At 39.5% G+C, this 21,765-nt stretch overlaps 1 protein-coding gene across 2 annotated transcripts in view; it reads left to right on the plus strand.

Annotated features, from left to right (window-relative positions):
* fam189a1 (family with sequence similarity 189 member A1) overlaps nucleotides 1-21,765 on the plus strand; it is an 85,701-nt gene that overhangs the window by 51,427 nt on the left and 12,509 nt on the right. Inside the window, exons 3-4 of one of the 2 annotated variants that reach the window (XM_068731148.1) lie at nucleotides 15,381-15,491; nucleotides 17,641-17,805. In XM_068731148.1, coding sequence (XP_068587249.1) covers nucleotides 15,381-15,491; nucleotides 17,641-17,805 — 276 coding nt within the window. The remainder of the gene's footprint in view (nucleotides 1-15,380; nucleotides 15,492-17,640; nucleotides 17,806-21,765) is intronic. The other variant, XM_068731149.1, reaches the window with a different exon arrangement.

Consider the following 21,765-nt stretch of genomic DNA (forward strand, 5'->3'; position numbering starts at 1 on the left):
TGGAATAATATGGAGCAGGATTGAGTTCAGTCTATTGGTCCGGCCCTCCACAACAGTCCATGTTTCTCATGTGGCCCCTTGGGAAAAATAATTGCCCACCCCTGGTCTAGATTATAACTCCCCCAATTTTTTAAATGCCACAAGCACAAATACAAAATGATTGTGCTCCTCTGTCAGCTTTTGTTAAGCAGCCCAAATAGGCTCCAATCTCTCCTCCCTCCTGTCACATTGGTGCCAATCTCTTTCTATAGCAAACACTTTGAACTATGTTTGACATTGCAGTGATAGTGGTTTGGTGAAATGGAGGCATTAGAGGCAGGGTTCACCAGTTTATTTTCCACTGTTGACTGAACAACTAGTGCTCTGTGGTCACTTGTGAGGGACTCGAGACGTAATTGTGGTTCACACACAATCATGTCAGCTACATTTCACAGCTGACTGAGTTGATACTGCAGCATAACTACAGCTACTACTGTACAGCCTGGCAAGCCTGGCTTATAGCTGCTGAGGACTCAACCAGGAAACATGTATCTCTGTAAAAACATTAAAGGAGTAGTTTGGATTATTTGAAGTAAAGTTGTATGAGGTACTTATCCATAGGCAGTGTATTACCTATGTGGCGGTCGGCACGTCTCCAGTTTGGAGAAAGAGGACCAGCACAGCAGCAACAGCGTCAGACTGAAAGGGAAACGTATCTATTCTCTCTTCAAAGCCAGCAGCCTCCATTAATAAAAAACAGTATGGATATGTTTCATTTGCAGTTCAGTTCCCTGACAGAAAAATATATTACTAACGTTGTGCATAATACCATAACCGTCTTTATCACAATAAACTGCAATGGTCATGAGCATGAGCGTTTTTCTTTGTTACTATAGTGCTGGCTTCAGAAACGGCATAAGAAACAACACACAGCAGATGTACTACTTACTGTTACTGCTGCTGCTTGACTTATCTTAATGCGAAGGACACAATGTGAAAACCGGAGAGTATAGCAATGTTTGCTATGTTTAATGAAGTGTGTGCTCATGTCTGAGCTCATATGTGTGCATGCATGGTTCATGTCTGCACGACTTGTGAGTGAATGGATGGCTGAGTCTGTGTCCGAGTGCACTAGGCTTCATTATACTGCACTTCCAGCATGCCAGTCTCAGAGGAACGTTTACCTTCTGAGGGATATCTCTCAAGGTAGACACAGAAACAAAGTAAGAAACTATCATAACTACTGCTACTCTGGGAGGGCAGCTATGATTAGCAACATTGATTTTGACTGCCTCTATCGCATTGACAGGAGAAAATGAAAGCTGAAAGTGTAAATAATATTAGAGCTGAAGTTTGTTTTCATCTTCCATGAATTGATTGTTCGTGATGAATAAAGGAAGAGCTCCCGTGAGACTGGTAAGAGTAAGTAGTCCGGGAAAGCTACAAACAATCTTGAAGCCATTGATCCCTTTGACAAGTGAAGGTGTACAGAGATATCAGAGCAACTCATAAACATCTCCCAAAATACCAGATGCAATGTAAATCATTATAATGAATAACTTAAAGAAGTATATCGCTACTGGAATGGTGGATTTTTCATAAAACTAGGCTGTCTGTTTTTAAAAAAAATGGTGCACATGACAAGAGAAAACAGAGAAATAGGGCGGTGGTATTCCCTTTTGTTCAAAAGGTGTCACGATGTTTTCACAATACTGATTGTCAATAGTTGATGATCCATATTGGCTGATACAGATGTTTTTGTTGTGGCCTTGTTGCAGCTGGTATACAAGGCTCGAGACAATTTTTTTCCCAAAAATAATTTAAACTGCTCTGAAGTCAGTGTAGGCCGTCAGAAATGATACATGTTACCTTTTTACTTTGTTATAGTCTTTGATATAATCTATTGTGGTTATTTGCACAAACACACAATTCAAATGTTAGGAATCCTTTTTTTTCATTCATTAATTGTATTCCTTTTGATGTCATCCATTGTCTCATTCTACCATGATAATGTAATGCAAACCACCTAAACTCCCTCATAGTGTGTACCCAACTTTTCATGTTGATCATATCAAGAGCAAAATCAAATCCTCTATGGTCTATGCTTTTTAATTTGGATTTTATTAAACACAAACTAAAAAGCACTCTGAGAAACGGTAGTCATTTCCATTTATTCTCTTGAAATCCTTGAGGCTGCTAACAGCAAGAGTAAAAGTCCATAGAATTCAAACTGAGCATTCGTCTTACTTTTTTATTTTTTATTAAATGCTGATGATTCATTATGGGATTGGCAACAGTCCAGCAACATATTTTCTGATATTATTCATCACCAGTTTGCACTGTGGAGCATCAATACAGCTCTGTTAATTCAAGCCACTACCGTCTGCCATCTTGTGTAATTGAGCGGTTAAGAGACTGTTGTTGCTCCAGGCTCTTGCTTTTTATTAGAACTGTAAGTGCACATGTAAACCCACAAATGCACAACGCATGCAGACATACAATACAGCCAGAGACATAAAGCCAGCACTCAAACACACATGCCCAGATGCACAGATGACTGGCACACACCAGCGCTGCCACTGCTTTGCATTTTGTGTGTGTGTGTGTGTGTGTGTGTGTGTGTGTGTGCTTCTCCTCTTCCTTAGAGGCCTGTTAATCTCTGACTTGACCCAGATGGAAAGGCTTTTGTGGGAGATGTATCCTTCTGCCAACAGAGATGGGCCCCGCAGGACCACCTGTCAGGAGCCGCTAAAGGAAAACAGAGACAGGAAGTGTGTGTCAGACAGACAGACAGACAGACAGAGATAAAAACAAAAGTGCATACGTTTGCGAATGTGTGAGCCGACGAAGACTGAGAGGAAGGTGGTGGAGAGGCAGTCTACAAAGAGCAAATCTGCAGGAAACGTTGCACTACTTCAAACAGACGGAAAGCTCTCAAAAATAGCTTTTGGAGGGGATTAACTCCTATTCTCATGTTCTCTGTAGGATTTTATGATTTTATGGTTAGATTTTCTGTTCTTTCGAGTTATTTTACAGAGCTAGCAGGGACTAGAGGGAGGAGAAGCCCTGAAATGAAAGCTAGCCTGAGGTGCTATATTATGAAATTGTATCTTTTGTACTCAGGAATGGGCACACAAATGGGGGAAGCTCATTGGTATTCCAGCACACCTGTAAACTTGTTTCATTCATTTGAGGTGCACAGTTCAACTGAATTGATATGGAAACATAAGAGTGAGAAAGGAGCTATCCATGCCAGATTCCCGTTCAAAATAGTGCAAATTGCAATCATGTAATTGATAAAGCGCCGTGCAGTTAATCATCAAATGGTGGGAAAGAATGTGAAAAACATGATGGATATGGGGCATTTTTCATACACTTTTAATTAGCCCCCACTTTCCATCTATATTACAATAGTTAACCATGCATGCAATCAAACTGTGCTTCACATTTTGGACAGGCATGACGAAAGAAGACTAAAACAATTAAACATAACATTACATGTAACTTTTGTAAGGTAGTTTCTTGCACAATTGCTTATTGAAGTAAGCATGTTTGGATACAAAACAATCCAAACAAGTTGACTTGTAAATAACCACCACCAACTTGCCAAACCACTTACACACCCAGTAGAATCAGACATTAGGATTCAGTTCTAGTCAATGGTAAGTCCAATAGCCCCTCTGTTTAGCTCCATTTTGGTCTCCACCAACTCCTTAGAAAAATAATTCTGGTCTTTTGCTTGCTAGATGCTTCACCTCGTTAGTTAGCACACTGTGGGTTTATTGTTGGACATAGCAGCCTTCTGATAGATGTTGCTGAGACTTAACCATACAATAAATGTGCCAAAACAAAACAATGAGCTAAAAGAAGCTGAAAATCCCTGTAGAGCTACAGACTTTGCACTATGGGCGTCTCTGTACATTGCAGTTTTTAGCTCAATGTTAAAAGATATTAATGTGGGTTTAAATCAGCTTGATGCACCCTTTTCACCCTGTAGATTGATTATTGAAATGCTTACTAACCCTCATTTTCAGTATTTCTTCACATGATTTTATAACTCAGATATTTTAATTGAGTGCATTTTCAATTAATTCATCCAGCATCAATGTGGAATTAGTTACTGTAGTAAAAACCTCACACTTACCTCCCTCCACATAAAACTGCTATTTCACCCAAGTTTCACCAGCAAGCTCACACAGAACTGTGTAATTGGTGTTTTGGGCATTTCCACATTTTAAATGGATTAGAAAAAATAAACGAAAAAATAAAAGATGTATGACATGAGATAGGGACACTGCTGTGATGTGGCTGTAGGCACGGAGGACAAAAAGGCAAAGACAGAAGCTTTGGGTTTGTTTGAAGACATTTTCTTTGGTCCTCTGCCAAGAAAAAATATTTCCCCGTTTCTAAGCAACCTGCTTTTGCATCTTTCCAGCATCCTTTGTTAAATCTTAAAGTTTATTTTGGCTCAGTGTGTGGATGTTTATCTGAATGTGTTCAAGTTCATCTAACTCCAACTGTGATTCAACTGTGTTTCTAGTGACAGAAATGTTAGAATTTAGAGGCACATTTAGTTGTCATAACTACCACAGAATCTAAATTCAGAACCAATCCCATGTTGTCTGCAGACAATACATTTGGCTGTTTCTTTGTTGCAGTGAAAGCTGTTTGGCAAGCACAATTTCTATGAAATTGGTTTATTAAGTGTAGAAATAAATCAAAGAGACTTGCTCAAGTAGGGAGGTACAAGTACTATTCTTTAATTATAAACTCTTATGGAGTACTTCCAATCCAATCACAATGCAGGTTCAGCAATAAATGTTGTATACTTAACCATAAACATTAGCTGTTAATGTGAGCTGTGTTAAACCTGGTGCACAGGGCTGAAATGTCTTGCTCTGGGACACACCAACATGGAGGCTTCACCCCGACTCCTCCTGTTGAAAAGTGGCCTCTCTAAAGCAACCTTGCTGCCAGCGTGAATAAAGAGTGTGCGTGTTATTTATTATACACCAGGCAAGCTGAAAGAGAGAGTGCAAGGTTGTGTGTGTGTGTGTGTGTGTGTGTGTGTGTGTGTGTGTGTCTGTGCTTCAGAAGTGTTTTCTCTCTGCTCTGGTCACAGTTTGCCTGTCACCTCTGGTCAGTTTGCATTAGCACTGCCATTCTGCGTCCCCGTTGCTCCTCAGATCACCTCCTCTCACACTGTGTATCTGCCAAGAAGGCATTCAAATGAGAATAAGAGCAGAGCGTCTTTGCTCTACCAACCAACTTCACTCCAGCTGGTAGAGCGAAGAAGCGGGTGATTAAAGAAGCTTCTTTGTGATTCTCACTCACTGTGAACTGTGTCAGCTAAGTGACTCAGCTTCAGGCGACGTGGTGCTACTTTGCCTCATCGTTATACCTTTGTAATTTCTGATGGTTTTGATCATTGCCCCTGTACTCTGAGCATGGCATGAATGTGCCGAATTTCTGCAGCAATTTCTGACTTGTTTTACCGTTTCATTGTTCCTTTCCTTTTGTGTCTATAATTACAGTATAGGTGCTGCAGTTGCAACTTTTATATGGGACATTGCTGTTTGTTTCTAACTGACCTCAACCAATCTAATTGTAACCATGATGACAAAGGTCCCTTCACCTTAGTTAGGGTTCGATCCCCGACTCCGCTAGTCCATGTTGATGTGTCCTCGGGTAAGACACTGAACCACAAATTGCTGCTGCAGGCTGTATGAATGATTAGTTAGAGTCCTAATGGGCAAGTGGCACGGTGGCCCCTGTCATCAGTGTATGAATGGGTGTGAATGGGTGATGAATGATGACATGTAGTGTTAAAGCGCTTTGAGTGGTGGGAAGACGAGAAAAGTGCTATACATTTTTACTGGGAAGATATCAGTCGTTCACATCACTATTTATATTTACACCCCGTCACTGAGACTCTTACATTACATTTCTACTCCGTTTTGTTTAATTTGTATTCTTTGATCACATCTTATAATCTATTTGGCTACTTCTTGTTTAGCATCACGTCCTTGAAAGAAGACCATTTAGAGTGTGTATAGGTTTCACTGCAGAGGGGGCACTACATTGTGCAACTTCAAACTAATCCCAAAACCCTCTTTACTTCCATGTGAATTTTCTGGAGGCACAAGAGGAACAACACTTTATTTTTCTAAACCAGACTATATGGAGGTGTGCAAATGATAATTCCGAATGGCAAAAAAAAGTTTTATTTCTTGTGGCTGTAATTTGGATTACAGATACAGTTTTTTTCAACAAGCAAGCTCTTTGTTGTGTGTATGTGTTTGTGTGTGGTGATAATTAAATGCATTTCATCACTGTGCTCTAACTTTGTGTTGTGTTTATTTGATTGTGCATCTAAGAAATGCTGTTTCAAGCAATGGCATTGAAAGAACTGAATTGAATATGAATAAAAGGAAAGCTTATGAGATGTGGTTTGCTCAACACCGTAAAAAACAAAATAAAATTAAGTTCCGCTCTGCTGTTTTCCACATAGACTAAAAGATGTCCATTGAGGCAATTTGGGCAGTTTTTTGAATCATGTTGTTCTTTTTTTCTCTTGATTGCTATCCTTTGCATTTATGCCACATTGCTTCTCTCAGCATATAACAGCACACACCTATTTATTTCTATTTTGCACACGCTCTTATATTGTATAAAATGACAGGAAGTGACAGGTAAGGGATCAGACAAAGGGATGAGCAGATTGTGAGAGAAATCCGGGCAGAGTTTGAAAGGGAACGGTTGGCTGGGTGAACAGGAACCTTCCGACTCGAGATAATGCCGGATGAATGATGTCCTCCCCTAAGGCCCTGAGAAGCAGGAAGTGTGCCTCCATATTAATTAGAATATGAATTAGATAGACTCCCTTATCTGATGGCTCATAGGAGCAAGAGCGGCATGATCCAGACAGCAGCAGCAGCATTAGAGGTGTTTGAGCAAATAGTCACATTTCAGGTCACGTTGCTCTCCTGCAGTCATTATGACCACTTTCAGCCTAAAATTAAAAAAAGATCAAAAGAGTTGTTTAATAGCTATGTTTATGGTTTCATTATGCTTTTTAAAACATGCAAATATAGATTAATCATATTTACGAGGACAAACGCAACAGAAAAACATTTCTTTGCAATATAAGTAGGCCTACTTGTACCTCAATGTAATACTGTTTGCTCACAAATGACAAAATTAACCACTTCAATTTCATTGAAAAACGTTCAAAACAGTGTAGAAAATATAGGAGGACCTCAGGAGGTCTGTTGCCCTTTAATTAATATTTAGCAATATTGGAAAGTTAATTTGCATGTTGAAAGGTCGAAAAATTAAGAGCAGCACAAGAAATGCCACTGACAGAGAGGAGACGGCTATTAATACATTTAATCACCTTGCTTTAAACGTCTATCACTAAACAAGACTACAGCCATGCCAGCGGCTCTGTGACGGGGTCCTTTGGCACAGAGGTGCTTAACGCTAGTGTTGGCATGCTAACATTCTTGCAAAGATGATGTTGACATACTGATGTTAAGCAGGTTGATCATGTGCAGTATCTTAGTTAAGTTAAGTCTGTTAAAATGTTAAAACATTTGCTAATTAGATCAAAACACAAAGTACAGCTGGTGGGAAATATCGCTAGTTTTGCAAGTATTTAGTCACAAACCAAATATTGGACAATTAAAATTTTGGCCTGAACCAAATGTTATGGCAATCCATCCAGTAGTTGTGAAGACATTTCACTTCCAATCACAAATGTCAATCTGCTGGTGGTGCCAGAGGAAAAGTCAGGGGATCACCAAGTAGACTTCATCATATGGGGAGCATACACATTTGTTCAACATTTCATGCCAATCCATTCAATAGTTGTTGACATCTTTCAGTCTGGACCAAAGTGGTGGATCAACAGTACAATGCTGCTATATACTGTAGCTAAATAGGCTGTTTAGATGTGTGTTGTTGTGTACCTGGGTTTATATTGCTGACATAGGCCTACTCTGTTTAGGAAGTGTCAATCCATGAAAAGTTGCCATATTCTCTTAAATTCTGTCAGCAGAACCTCAATGTATAAATTGAATATATTTTCGACAGTTTGTTACCGATCAGACATCACAGCCTGTGATGTCTTGTGTGTAATGTATCATATTTGATAGCGTTTTACATCCTATTAATAACTTATGGAGACGTCATCCTTGATTTTCAATGGACCGCCTCAAGCAAGCAGCATCTTTTACAAAGTTCCTGCTGTACTCCTTCTGTGTGGTGTGAGAGTCTGCTGGGACTAGGTTCATTATAGGCCTGTCTCATTACAGCAGCCCCCCCACCAAGAGCCTTGAGGGGAGCAGAGAAGACAGAGCCTCCTTGTTTTAGCTCTTTAGAGGTCAGTGGTTGATTAAAATGTTGAGAAGTGGAGGTTAATCAGCCACTGACCCTTGGGTTGATGCTGTCTTTCACGGTCTGTTTTGATCAATAAGTGTGAGCATTGGCACAGATGAACTCCTTACACAGAGCAACCATACTTCTCTTATAGTACCTGACCGTCTAGTTACCCATTATCTATGCACTCCTCATGTGGATGTTTTGCAGGTAGAGGGCTGTACTTGGTGAATTCACATTATTTAAAAGGTAAAAGGTTAGATTCAAAAAGTACTCTAACATGAGAGCTGTAGTTCAGCTTCAGCAGACTTGATGTAGGTTTCACGGCTCATCTGCCAATAAAAGGTGTTGGAGTGCAACTTCCACATGATGTCTGTAACCACAGGAACTAATCCATCACATCCTGTGGAGATGCAGTCTGACATGCTGTCAACATGACTGCACATCAAAGCCAAAGAGCAAAGTCGAGAGGCAAAGTGTTGTTTTTTTAACTCTTCCAGTCAACAACTATAGAAATATAAAAACATGGTGTTCGTGACCACCTAGAACGAAGCTTGTTTTAATGGTGTGATAACATCTTATGGCGTTGTACGTCTCATAAGGCTCTATGTTGAAACATTAGGTCCTATTGCTGGCATGCAGGAGTCCACTATCTTACTTTATCATGCACTTCATAAACCCAGTGTCCTGTTAAACAGGAAATACATCAATTTACGGAGACAAGGTGTTAGGTGTGAATTTAATCTCCATGCAATCCTTCTGCTGTGCAGTGTAAACAACACCTTAAGGTACCGAGAAGATGCAAATATGTATGCTGCTGCGTTCAACTGTGTTTATATTTTCGATAAATTTGCATTTCGGCTCGCTGTACTCGCTTACCGTCGGTGTTTTTGTCGAGTTAGAGTTTCTGCAAATGTATATGTGTCGTATCTCTAAGTACATATACTTACATGAGTGGGGGTTTAAAGTGATGTGTGCTCCCGTGATTAAGCTATTCCCCGGCAGGATTAGGGGTCTGTGGAAGTCGTTACGTCTGGTTTAGTGTGACGTCCCCTGGGTTCTGCTGCTGAGAGTTAGTATCAACACCTCCACTGTTTATTTGGACCGGCACTGAACTCAAGGTCACTCAACTCCTATCACAACTAATTCTGGTGATGTGGTCGAAACACACACACACACACACACACACACACACACACACACACACACACACACACACACACACACACACACACGCATATAAGGATATCCACCACAGTCCTCAGTGGGAGGAGGGAGCAGGAAGGTAGAAAGGTATTTCTGTTAGCAGTGGGAGCCAATGAGAACCAGCTGCTTGCTTTCTTGAGTGTGTTTATAAAGTCAGTAGAAGGGACACCAGGAGAATACATTGTTTTCTTTGCTGATTGTGGCTTAACCCCAAGGTAGGGGTGTATTTTAACATATTTTAAATTACTTTAAGATCTGGAAATTCCTAAGGCTAATACATGACAGTTTCCTGTCAATCAATATTCAGTAATGATCTCTTATTCCTCTTAAAGAGTTGTTTGTTCCAGGATGTTTCTGAGCTCTGCAGGGCCTGAGGATTGATATACAGTGTCAGAGGGAAACTGAATCAGAGTGTTTGTGATCTACTGAGCAGGAGCAAAGACAAAACAACATTGCCTCCAACTCTCATGGCTCAGGGATGATTTAAATAAATAGCGTTGTGTCGCAGTGCTGCTGCAGACTAAATACTAATTTGTGCTGCAGTCAAAGGATGCTAACAGTGTTTCAAATTCTACTTTTATATAATTCCCACCTGATCACAACTGCCCAATCTTTAATTACCTTGCCCTGAGGCACTTCCACAGGGTTAAACCCCTTCTCTACATCATTATGTCTTTTTAAATAGGCTGATTTGAATGTTGTGGTATCCCATAGTGCGTATACCACTAAATTTGACCAATAATTGGTCTGGTTTTTCAGAACAAGAACCCAAAAATCAAATGTATTTTTACAATAATAGAAAACAGCAAATCCTCACTTCCAACTTCTCAATCCAGAGAATATTTGACATTTTTGCTTCAAAAGTGACTTGAAATGAATCGAATTTCTATTGATAGACTAATCGAATAATCCTTCCACTCTAGAGTTGAACCTTTCTTCTATGTAATTAATTAGGAACTGTATTGTCCACATGATGAACAATTGCCTTCGCCTTAATCACTCATCATTTATACCAATATAAGTGATTAATGAGGACAAACACCAGCATCAGCAAACAATAAAGCCCCAAGTCACAAGTTTGTCTCAAAGAACGTTATAACCTACAACTCCTTTTATCCTTAGATCCTCCATTCAGATATGAGGAGGTATGGCACTGACATTAAGTTAACGGATAGATTTCATGAGGTTGTCACGCATGTTAGAGATGCAGCGCATGCATGATAATCTGTAGAACTAATACACGTGTGAAGGTCTTTATGCACAAGGTTGTTTTTATGCGTCTGTATTTTACTGAATGTTTCAGTCATAATAGTATTAACAGACAAAATTGCACATGCACTTTGCATATTATCAGATTTGTGCCACATGTGTGTACATGGAAGTTTTGTGCATATATGTGTAAGCTTCAGGGCATATACTCCAATAATGAAATATTCATACATTGCTGCTTAAAATACTGCTGAAATTGTCAGTTGATAATATATGAGCCCCCACTTTCCTCTGTTCTTATAATAGTTGGCTTATAATGAAACAATGAAAGCGTATTATTGTTTGCTGCTCCATCAGTCCAGTTTCCCACTGAGATGCTTATCTTATCTCTGATTTGTGTTTCTTCAAATAAACAGAGGTGATGATGAATGAGCTTGGTTTTTTTGTTGGTGGTGGTGATAAATGAGGAGAGCTTTACAACGGAAAGACTATAAATGTTTATAGTTTGTGTTATTTGTTAAATTGACATTGATTTACAGAGATTTCCCAAATCCACTCAAACTCCACACTAGGAAAACATTTTGGATAGCAGTTGGATTAGAAGATTGATAGCACTCTCATATCTATCCATCATGTAAATATATGGCTAAAGCCTGCAGGCTGTTAACTTAGCTCAACAGAACGACTGGAAGCAGCTAAGAATACAAAATCCACCTCACTAATTGAAATGTTATCAGTTGTTTGTTTACAATTAAGCAAATGTAAAAACATCAGTTCGCCTGCTGGCCTTATATTAAACAGATAAAGTGATATGAATCCTCTTATTTAACTCTCCGCGAATAAGCCTATTTCCAAAAATGTAGAACTTTTTTTGTCAATAAACAAAGTTTCGGTTTACATTCAGTGTTGCCAAAACCCATTTTGTGAATCCTTAATATAACAATTTTGTTGAATCCAGTTTCTTTTTAATACAAAATTTACCAAGTATTTAAAATTCTGCATTGTTATCATGCATTATTATTACTGACTATAGCAGTCTTATTCTTCCCTGCCTTTGTTGACACAAAAGCACCACTTTCAATGTTGTGTGTACCAGAGATGTGCTCGTAAGTTTCTTGGAAATATGTCATTCAGCATGAAAAAAGCATAAAGAACCACTAATTGACTAAAGAGATCCTAGTCGACTACGAGTCTTCGACCAAAACAACCAATTAGTCTACTAATCACCTAAGAGGAGGCAGCCCTAAAAAACACAAGGTACCTTTAAGATGATACACCTTTAAATACAGCTTACCTAACTACACCTCTCCAGTGCACAAGAACAAAACTCTAAACAGTCTACTTTGTTTTTTTTTACTACATGTTCCATCTAAAACACCATCTCTTACCTCTGCAGTTTGAAAAACTACTGCAGCTGGATGAAGGATAAAAAGAGGCAACGCTAAAGCCAAATGATTTCACCTCACTGACAGTTATGGAGAATTACAGTGATACACCTGAACCTTGGGTTTTATATCGTAATCTATGAGTGTGTGTCATGGAGATGAATGGTGATTATATTGTGGTGTATTGTCCTCTACAGTGAGCGCTAAACGATGTGAGATGACACGCAGCGTAAATCGGCCTCGGCTGTTACAGCGACCAAGTGGCTCTTGCGTAGCTTTGTGTGTGTGTGTGTGTGTGTGTGTGTGTGTGTGTGTGTGTGTGTGTGTGTGTGTGTGTGTGTGTGTGTGTGTGTGTGTGTGTGTGTGTGTGTGTGTGTGTGTGTGTGTGTGTGTGTGTGTGTGTGTGTTTACCTCTTTGACATGCAGAGGGCAGCGCAGCAGTAATTAATGACTAGTTGCTAAATGGTGCTATGTGATCCGACATGGTAATGAGAAGGCATTGGTGTGGGGCCAGGCGTGACAATCGGCTCAGCAGAGAGACACCGCGGGGGACGTACAGGTGACACCTGGGTCACACAGGCCTGGAGAGGACTGTTTGGATATCAAAAGGATTTCATGTGGGACTTTTTCACCATTGTTTCATAAAAACGCACGATTCAGCCAGTGTGTGAATTATCAGGGTGGTGGTGGCATCACTTTGTTGTCTTGTGGTTGTGTGTTTGTTATTGTTGCTGCAGATTTAAATAAAGACTGATTGGAAGATCTGACACAGATTTCTAAAAATGATGCAACAAAACAAAAAACTAAATATTATTTTAAAGCGGCGTGATATTATGGCAGTTCACCCCCACAGTCACTGGAGCTTCGATAAAGAGGGATTGTTTTCTCCTCAGTTGGAATTGCAGCCGGTTATTGTTTGAGGTGCAGCATTTTATCCGACTGGCTCAGCTGGCAACGATGTAAACCCGGAGAGGTTTCATTGAAATACAGCTAATGGCCTGTGTGTCAGAGATAGCTTTTACTGTCACTGGTTTGTGCATTTTTAATATCCTCTTTGTGAAAGTTATTGTAATGGCACCATTCGAGTTAAATACTCCTACACTCCCATGTGAACTAATGAAGATGCTTTCTGTGGAGCAGCATTTTAAAAAACTTAACTATTACTGTCACACCGGGTAATCAATGATATAGAGCCAGTCTGGACGTTAGGACAGAAGTCTGTTCCTCTGGATACTACAGAACCGGCGGTAACAGTTTTCCTCTGAAATACCAAGCTAATGTTCACAATGAAGAGCACTCAGATTGTCTTCTTGTATCCTGTTTAAAAAGAAACAAATTACCAGAAGAACATTTTAAATTGTAGAAACATTCTTGCATTTGTGATTTTTCTGCTTTCAGTAATTCTCAATGAGTTTCAAAAACATTCATCCCTAAAAAGAAACACTTCATAATGTATATGGCCCATCTCTGTTAGCTTGTTTCACTGATCCCATCAGTCTGGGTGAGAAACTTCAGTTCTTCCAAACTTTATCACAGCGTACATAAATTCATCATATCTTACACTAGCATCAATAAAATGAAATCAATGTTCTGTCAAGGTGGCAATGTACAATATTCCTCACAAGCCCTTGTGTTTTTGTTTTCATATGCAAACAAAATGCACTTGACAGAAGTGATTCGGTAATGTTGGTGTGTGCACAAAACCTTTTTCATGTTTGCCATCAGTCAGCATTTGCTCTGGTGTTTTATAATTATGCTAAGCTGTCAATTTTACATTTATGTATGTATATAGTAAGAAATATCCTCAAAGCCATATGCCAAATGAAATATTCAGAGCATTAATATAGCAGCAAACAACTAGAATGAAGTCAGTCTCCCTCTGTGTGTGCATACATATATATATATATATATATATATATACACAATGTATACTTGCCAATCAGATAAAGAGTAGGGTAAGTGGGAGGGTCATGCCTTTGATTTTGCTACCCAGAGACTTGATTACATTCTTGTGCAGCTGATCGACCAGAAAACCAAACAGCTGATATCGTATTCAAATGAAATGCTAATTAATCACATCTACACATCATCACCACCAATGAACCACAGGACTACAGAGTCTTGTTCTGTTTGTCTCCTCTTCTTCTTCTCTTTCTCTGTCTATTCATAATTGCACTGTTCCTTTTGTTTTAACTTTGTTTTAATTTACCGTCACTCTTTTTCTGATTTTCCATCCAAAGAGGTGCTCCTCGTTCTCGCCCATCAGCCTCTCAATCTTTCAATTTTCTGCCATGGTGAAAAGCACTTAAACTTATCGCTCCATCTGTTTATTACATGCCACCTCCAGTTCCTTCCCTTCTCCGCCCCTGGTGCCTCTCTCCTCCTTTCCATCTGTGTATGTGTGTTGTCAATAACCTTTATAGCCGCCAAACTCCTCCTGCTAGTGCCCTTTATGTCCTCCACCAACACAAGCTTTGAAAATAGGCTATTGTCATTTTTAATTAAATTCATCAATTATGAACCCGTGAAAATGTTCAGAAAACGCTGGCGCCTGGTTTCAAATTTCCTGGACAGACTGTCTGTTGTCAATTTGAAAACTATTTTCCGTTGTGCTTGACCTGTAATTTAATGTATCAGAAATGGTAGCCGTATTTATTCTAACAGGATTGATATCCACGGGGCTGTTAGCCTGGAAATAAAAAGAAGGCTTTACCCTGAGGAAAAGAGGGAAAAACCTTTGGTGTGAAAGTACATTGGACCTAAACTGCCAACTGTATCCGCTTAAAGCATAGAGAAATATAAGCTCTGTTAGTGTGTGTGCATGTGTGTCTGTGTTTTGAATGCAAGACATTCGCTCCAACATTGTTCAGATGTCGACAAAGATAGAAATAGCTCGCTGTGGGTCGAGAATTCTGATCTGACAATAAGTTGTTTGTTATGTCATTTGGTGAAAAGCTTTTCTGTGATTAGATTTGCTCTTGCAGTCAGACTCTTGAGGTCTGAGGACAAACAGGTTTTTGATTTCTCTTGACATCAGTGCTAATTTCCACTTTGGTTATCTGATGAAATCACTGAGTGACGAGTGATTGGCAAAGTACACTGCACCTCTGGTATTATAAGTATTATAAGTATTATAAGATATAAGTGTCGAATCAGTGTTTGTAAGCAGCAACATTTTGACATTATGTTGTCTTTCTTTCTCTTTTTCTTTCTCTTTCACAGATCACATTCTTCATGCTGCTGTCAGCTGTGTGTGTGATGCTCAACCTGGCGGGCTCCATCCTGTCCTGCCAGAACGCTCAGCTGGTCAACTCTCTGGAGGAGTGTCAGCTGGTGAGACCCACTGGACTTTAACTAAAAAAAATGTGTATATATATATATATATATATATATATATATATATTTTATTGAATCAAATGTCAGAACCTGATCGATTAAAGCATCATAAATCAAACCCCTTCTTCTTAGTAAGAACGCACATAGACATCACACAATGATAGATGGAATCAGGTCAACATACTCTTTCAAGTGTTACATTTACAACAAAAAAATTAAAAATTCTAATTATGTTATATTTTTCATTAAAATGTATTTATTTATTTTACCTTTATTTAACCAAGTCAATTGAGAACCAGTTCTCATTTACAATGACGACCTGGAAAAGCTAAAATAAGTACAACACCACTGACATGCCAAATAATGGCGTTTCTCAGTAGCCTCATTTATATCTTCATCACAAACACATGCAGGGACTATGCCATAAGCCTGTAGATAAATGTGAAAGATTGGTGCAGTACTTGTATTTTGTTGTTGTTGCGTAATAGGCATGTGTTCATTGTTGTCTGCCTGTGAGTCAACATTTAAATTCATGAATGTTGGCACGTGGCAGGCTGACAGGCGGCACTTCTGCTCTGAGCAGGCTGCAGCTCTGAGTCAATATCAAAAGTAAACTGAACTATTTGTCTGTTAATGACTAATGGCTAGTGATTATCACATCCATCTTTGCCAGAATCTAAAATAGCTCAAATACAGATAAACAACTTTGAAAGAGTGTTGCAGCGACTCAAAGAGACTCAAGAGAGACTCAAGAGAGACGTGGTCAGAATCGAAGCAGTAGACACCGATTCCTGACTTTAAGTCATACAGATACATTAAAGGGGCCAGAATACTCCAATTCAAGAGCTTGTTCGATGGGCGAACAGCTTTCAGCCCACCCTTCAAGTATGGCTGTTTGGAACCACTATAAACCCTTTTTTCTTTTTTTTCTAGCTTAACCCGACCCTTAGGTTGAAGTACTTTTACGTGGTTGAATGGATTAGAAAACAACTATATGCTTCAGTTTCACGGGGTTATAAAAAGAAGTGTGACAGAGGCATTTACATAAAGTTGAACCTTTCCCAACTTCCCCACGTTGTACCACTGAACAACATTTGAATCTTTGAGTAATGGTGGGCGATGCCGGCATGTTTTTTGAGGTTCAGTGGCATCATGTCACATCTCCAGTGATTGAGTCCATATATGTTAGTCACTACATTCTCAAAAAGATAACCCCTGATGACATCAGATGTGCTGGAGCTCCTCCACAGCCACAAAAAACATCATACAACTGTTTTCACAAGCTGAGCAGATCTCACCTGTGTAAAATTGATAGAATTTTTCACAAGCGCTTTCCAGCAGTTGGATACATGCTCTCTGCACTCTGGCTTTTCCAACAGCTGTGTTAACACATGGAAAACAGGATGGCACACTTCAAAATAAGTTTATTGAGCTTTTACTCCTTGCAGCTGGTGATCAGAAGTAGTTGGACACAGAACACTCAGTCTTCACATTTTCAAAATGAGATGCTAAGTTGATTTTTTTTAAAGCTGAATTTATAGCGCCAGGATCTCCTATTTTTTTTCATGATTGAAGAAGCCCCTTGTGATTCATCCAGCAACCAACCCACTAACCCCAACCACTTACACATTAGAAGCAACTTTTCTGCTTGCGAAAGTGGGACCAGCCGAGTAGACCAACTTCACTGATTCATGTGGCTCCCCAGAGACCCTCCCCTAGTCATGTCTGAAATGCTAACGTTCCTCATCTCCTCTCCCCAATGTAATTAACCCATACTCGTTGGGTTCATGTCCTGTTTCTCTCAATCTGGGACACATAGCAGAGGTACGCTCTACCTCCGTCCCTCCCTGGGTAGCTCCACATATCTCACAGCCGCTCTTCTTTTCTTGTGCACTTCTGATCAGCCATATGCAGCAGCCTTTCTCAATCACAATACAGAATCATATTCAGTATCTTGTGTCTGTTTAGTTTATCTTTTTGACTGTTTTCACAGTGTGTTCATGTCAGAGGTAATCCCAGCATGAACTACATCACCACTACAAACCAAGCTCAGGTCTGATCAGTGCGTGTGCTTTTGGGTGTGTATGCGCGTGTCTGTGTGTCTGTGTGTGTGTGTGTTTTTGTGTACGTGGCGTGCATGCATGAGTGTGGATGTGTGTTCTCCCCTCCTCCCCCCCAGCTCAAGTTTGACAGCGATGGCGTGTGTGTGTGCTGCGAGCTGCAGCACCAGAGTACGAGCTGCAACAACCTGGGAGAGACGCTGAAACTGAATCCACTGAGGGACTGCAACACCATTCGTCTACGTCTCAAGGTGGGTGTGAGCCAGCATGTGATTTCAATGTGCTGATGGTGAGAGACGATGTTGTTTTCCCATGTAAAACTCATTCTATACTAGATAGACTGTGTTCAGACTGCAGGTAACTTAGAAGAACTTAGACGGATGTAACTGTTGCAACTGCTGGTGGCTATGATCACGACACGTTGTACCATGTGTACTAACTGTACTGACTGTCGGTGTGTTATTTACAATTCAAATAAAAGACTGGCGATGTATTCTCTTGCTTTTGACATCTTAGCAATATTTCATCGCTGTACAACATTTTGTGTTGCACTCGTCAAAAATGGTAGATGTTGATTCATGCTGCCTGGTTTTCATGCTGCCATTATGGCTTTAACAGCACTAAGTGATGTCCTCATTGCAAGTGACTGTTTGAAATCCATTTGTGCGGCCAGACTGAGAGACAACTCAAGGAAATCAGTTTTATTCAAATAGCAAACCACATTGTGTAAATCTGACTTCCAGAAAATTAATTTCATCAATTTATTTATTTATTTACTCTTTTGTTATTTGCATTCCAGAGATGAAAGTCTAGATGTGTGGAAACAAATGGATTTGAGCATAAATTCAAGCCACTTGAATTTTATGTGTAGACGTTACGGTTCAAGATTTCCTTTTACTCCTAAACTCTAGGGATGTCAGTGAGTCGATCCACCACTTTGGTCCAGACTGAAATATCTGTTTTTTTTGTACATACATTCATGGTCCCAAGATGCTGAAGTCTGCTGTCTTTGGTGATCCTTTGACTTCCCCTCTAGCACTACCATGAGGCTGACTTGTGTGTATTTGTGAAACATCTAATTTCATGCAATCATAAGGCAAATTTTTCTTTGTTTAAATACCTGCTAAACATGCCATTCCCTTTAGTTTCAGCTGTACTTTGCTTTTAGTTGCAAGTTATTTATTGTCATATATACAACAATTACAGAGAAGCAGTTGTTCACAATGAAAATCATAGATCTCAGGCTCCGTCCAACAATGCTCAATAAATATGTATAAAAAGAATCACGCAAATAGAAAAACGGGTTAAAATATAGAGATAATATATAACTTATGTAAAATAAATTAGATATTTTGTGGTAGACAGGTGTACAGTAATTTATATGATCATCAGCATGTTAGAATAGTTGTTGTGATGTGCACTGATATGCCGACGTCCAGTCTCACAGAGCCGCTAGCATGGCTACAGACTCTACCACTCTGGTTCCTTTTCTAATCAGAATGATACTATTAACTTGAGTAACAGTCTGTAGTCGTTCGAAAATAATTAGCTTTCAATTGCTAGAATCATCGAGTCTAAACTGATGTCTCCAAGTTTCCTCTCTCTCTTTATAACATATCCCATGTGAGAACAGCCGAATGACATAAAATACAAAACACTGAAAGTGTTCAGTCTCAGATTAATTGGGCAGGAAATGGAGAATGGCAACAGCATTTGTCTTTCCCATAGCTGCAGACCTCTTAGTATGCAGTGTGTATCCAGCCTGGTCTGGCGGTAGTTTGCGAGTGCACGATCTCTGTAGATTTATCCTGACTCAGTGTCTGCAGGAATGATATACAGTATGTGATACTGTGTCTTCATTGGATAACGACAATCATATCCATTCATTTTATTACTCTGATTGATTATAAAACATTGATAACCAAATAAAAGACTTCATAGGATGAAGCATGCTTCTGAAAAGAGGAAAGATCAAGCACATTTGTCATTTTGATCATAGCTAATTAAAAGAGATATGGGAATTGGTGCCATTATTAAGTGGCAAAGTAGTCAGATGAGTTGAATTATGTCTAAGAGGAAGCTGTCATGCCTGAGTCCCCTGAGTCCTCGGCCATTTCAGATGGCTCGCTGATCCTAATGAACTCATGGTGCAGTTGCCATATAGTTCCTCTGTCACTAAATTACATTACGGGAGTACTGCATTATCACAGCAGGTAGACTGAGTAGCCTATTAAACCACCCTAAGTTTATTATTCCGTCTTTTCTCAGCAGCATCTTTCTTCCTGTTTAAAAGTTTTCTTTCAGCAGCACTATTCATTTTGCTGCGAAAATGTGTCATTCACTCTTTGCAGACACATTTCATTTCCATTCCGTTTTTCTTTTCATTACATTGCCTGGGGCCGTAAATCGTCAGTGGGAGGGGGTATTGAGATAATTTGTGATTTCCTGTAAGGGGGCGGATGTGTAACCTTGCCATGTAACTCACTAACCTGTTTGGTTTGAGGCAAGGTATCTTCTAGAGGTTAAATATCTGTTGAGCAGGCATGTTAAACACTTTCTTAAGAGGTGTTCTTACATTTATTTGCCTGGCAGGATTTATTATGTCATTATGTACATTGCGGTCACAAGGGAAATCACAGAAATGCACCGGCTCACATCTACTCTGCAGATATATTACTGAACAAAAATAGCTCAAATGAAGCTGTCATAAAAAAACTACATTTACTGTAATAAACCAACACCCCTCCCTGCAGGGATACACGCTGAACAAAAATCTCACCTAGAGCCTTGCTTTTAGATGACTGTTGCCTCTAATGTTTGTGATCCGTTTGCTCTCTTGGACCTAAATCAGCAATTGATTTTGTTGAATGTGTGAATCCAATTGATTATTCAGCCTCAAGAATCTATGATTTTCCCCATTCATTGCGTGTTCTGCACCTTTTTGCATTTAAGCTCTGTAGGTCAAGACTCTAGGTATGAGAAAAGCTTTTCCTTTACTGTGAAGTCTGTGCATTTAGTAGTCTATGATTAGTGGCATCCCGGACCTACAACATCTGCTGCTTCCTGTCATTGGAGGTTAGAAAATATCTGAAGGCCTATGCCAACGGACTGACCTCCCTGAAAACTACTGTATGGCTTCGTGAGGGTGCTGGGTTTTCTGCCAGATCCTGTAAAGAGCTGCTTGGAGATGCCAAAGACAGCGGAGGTCAGCGGAGACTATCAACTGAAACTCCATGTTGGCTGGAGAAAAGCAGGGTGCTGCTGCAAGCCTGTCCTACTTTAGAGGGAGCAGCTAGTGGAGACGTGTGTAGTTTGTGTCTGGTCAAGACGTTCATGGTTCGTGAGACAACAGTTGAGAATCAGTGATGTGAAAACCCAATCAAGTCCCCTGTTAGACTCAGAATGCTATACCATCTGTCACTATAAGGTTGTGGTCAGACTAGGCAGCAGGTGTCACTTCCCAGGTGCCACTCATGCATGGAGGTAATATTAGTTGTGGGATCAAATGATCATACCAGCATACCACACCAACTGCTTTTATGGAAATAGTCATGATAATTTTATTGTGATCAAAGTTATATTATGTTGTCTACTACAGTACCACACATTTTGTTTATTGTGATGGATTATGTTTCTTTTTCATGTTCCTATACAAGCTAATTTTCCAAGTGTACAAATGTAAAAAAATTTAAAAATACAAATTACAATAGTTGATGTATAAAAAAAAGGTTGAATCTTCACTTTCTCTCGTGTCATGTCAGTCTTCACACCTTGTGTCCATCTGAGACATATATTCAAAAATATCAAAGACCATGACTAATGTGGGACAAAGATTAGCAGTAATGTAAAGTAATAATTTGGAGTAAATTAGTTTTGTTCTCTGTAGAAACATCCAAACTATTTAACAAATTACTGTAATTCTCATTCAGCTAAAATCAGTAACAATCTCTAATGACTCTAATGATTTGGGTTTGAGTTTTGAATGTGAAACAGACTTGTGCTTAGTTCTCCAGACTTTCCTCCAACGCAAAAAAAGCTCCAAAACTGTTAGCTTCCAAGGCAAACATGTATTAGTTGTATTTTATAGCTGGCACTGCACAACTTCAACGTTGCTGGTTCCAACTGGCATCATCTCCGCTTTAACTTCACACAGACTTGATATTTGGCAACTAGTTACTGGATATCAAACATGTTTGAAAAACAGTTGCAGA

This window comes from Cebidichthys violaceus, unplaced genomic scaffold, assembly GCF_023349555.1.
Source record: "Cebidichthys violaceus isolate CVI_PGR_0920_01 unplaced genomic scaffold, fCebVio1.0.p SCAF_5, whole genome shotgun sequence".
In the NCBI taxonomy this organism is placed as follows: domain Eukaryota; kingdom Metazoa; phylum Chordata; class Actinopteri; order Perciformes; family Stichaeidae; genus Cebidichthys; species Cebidichthys violaceus.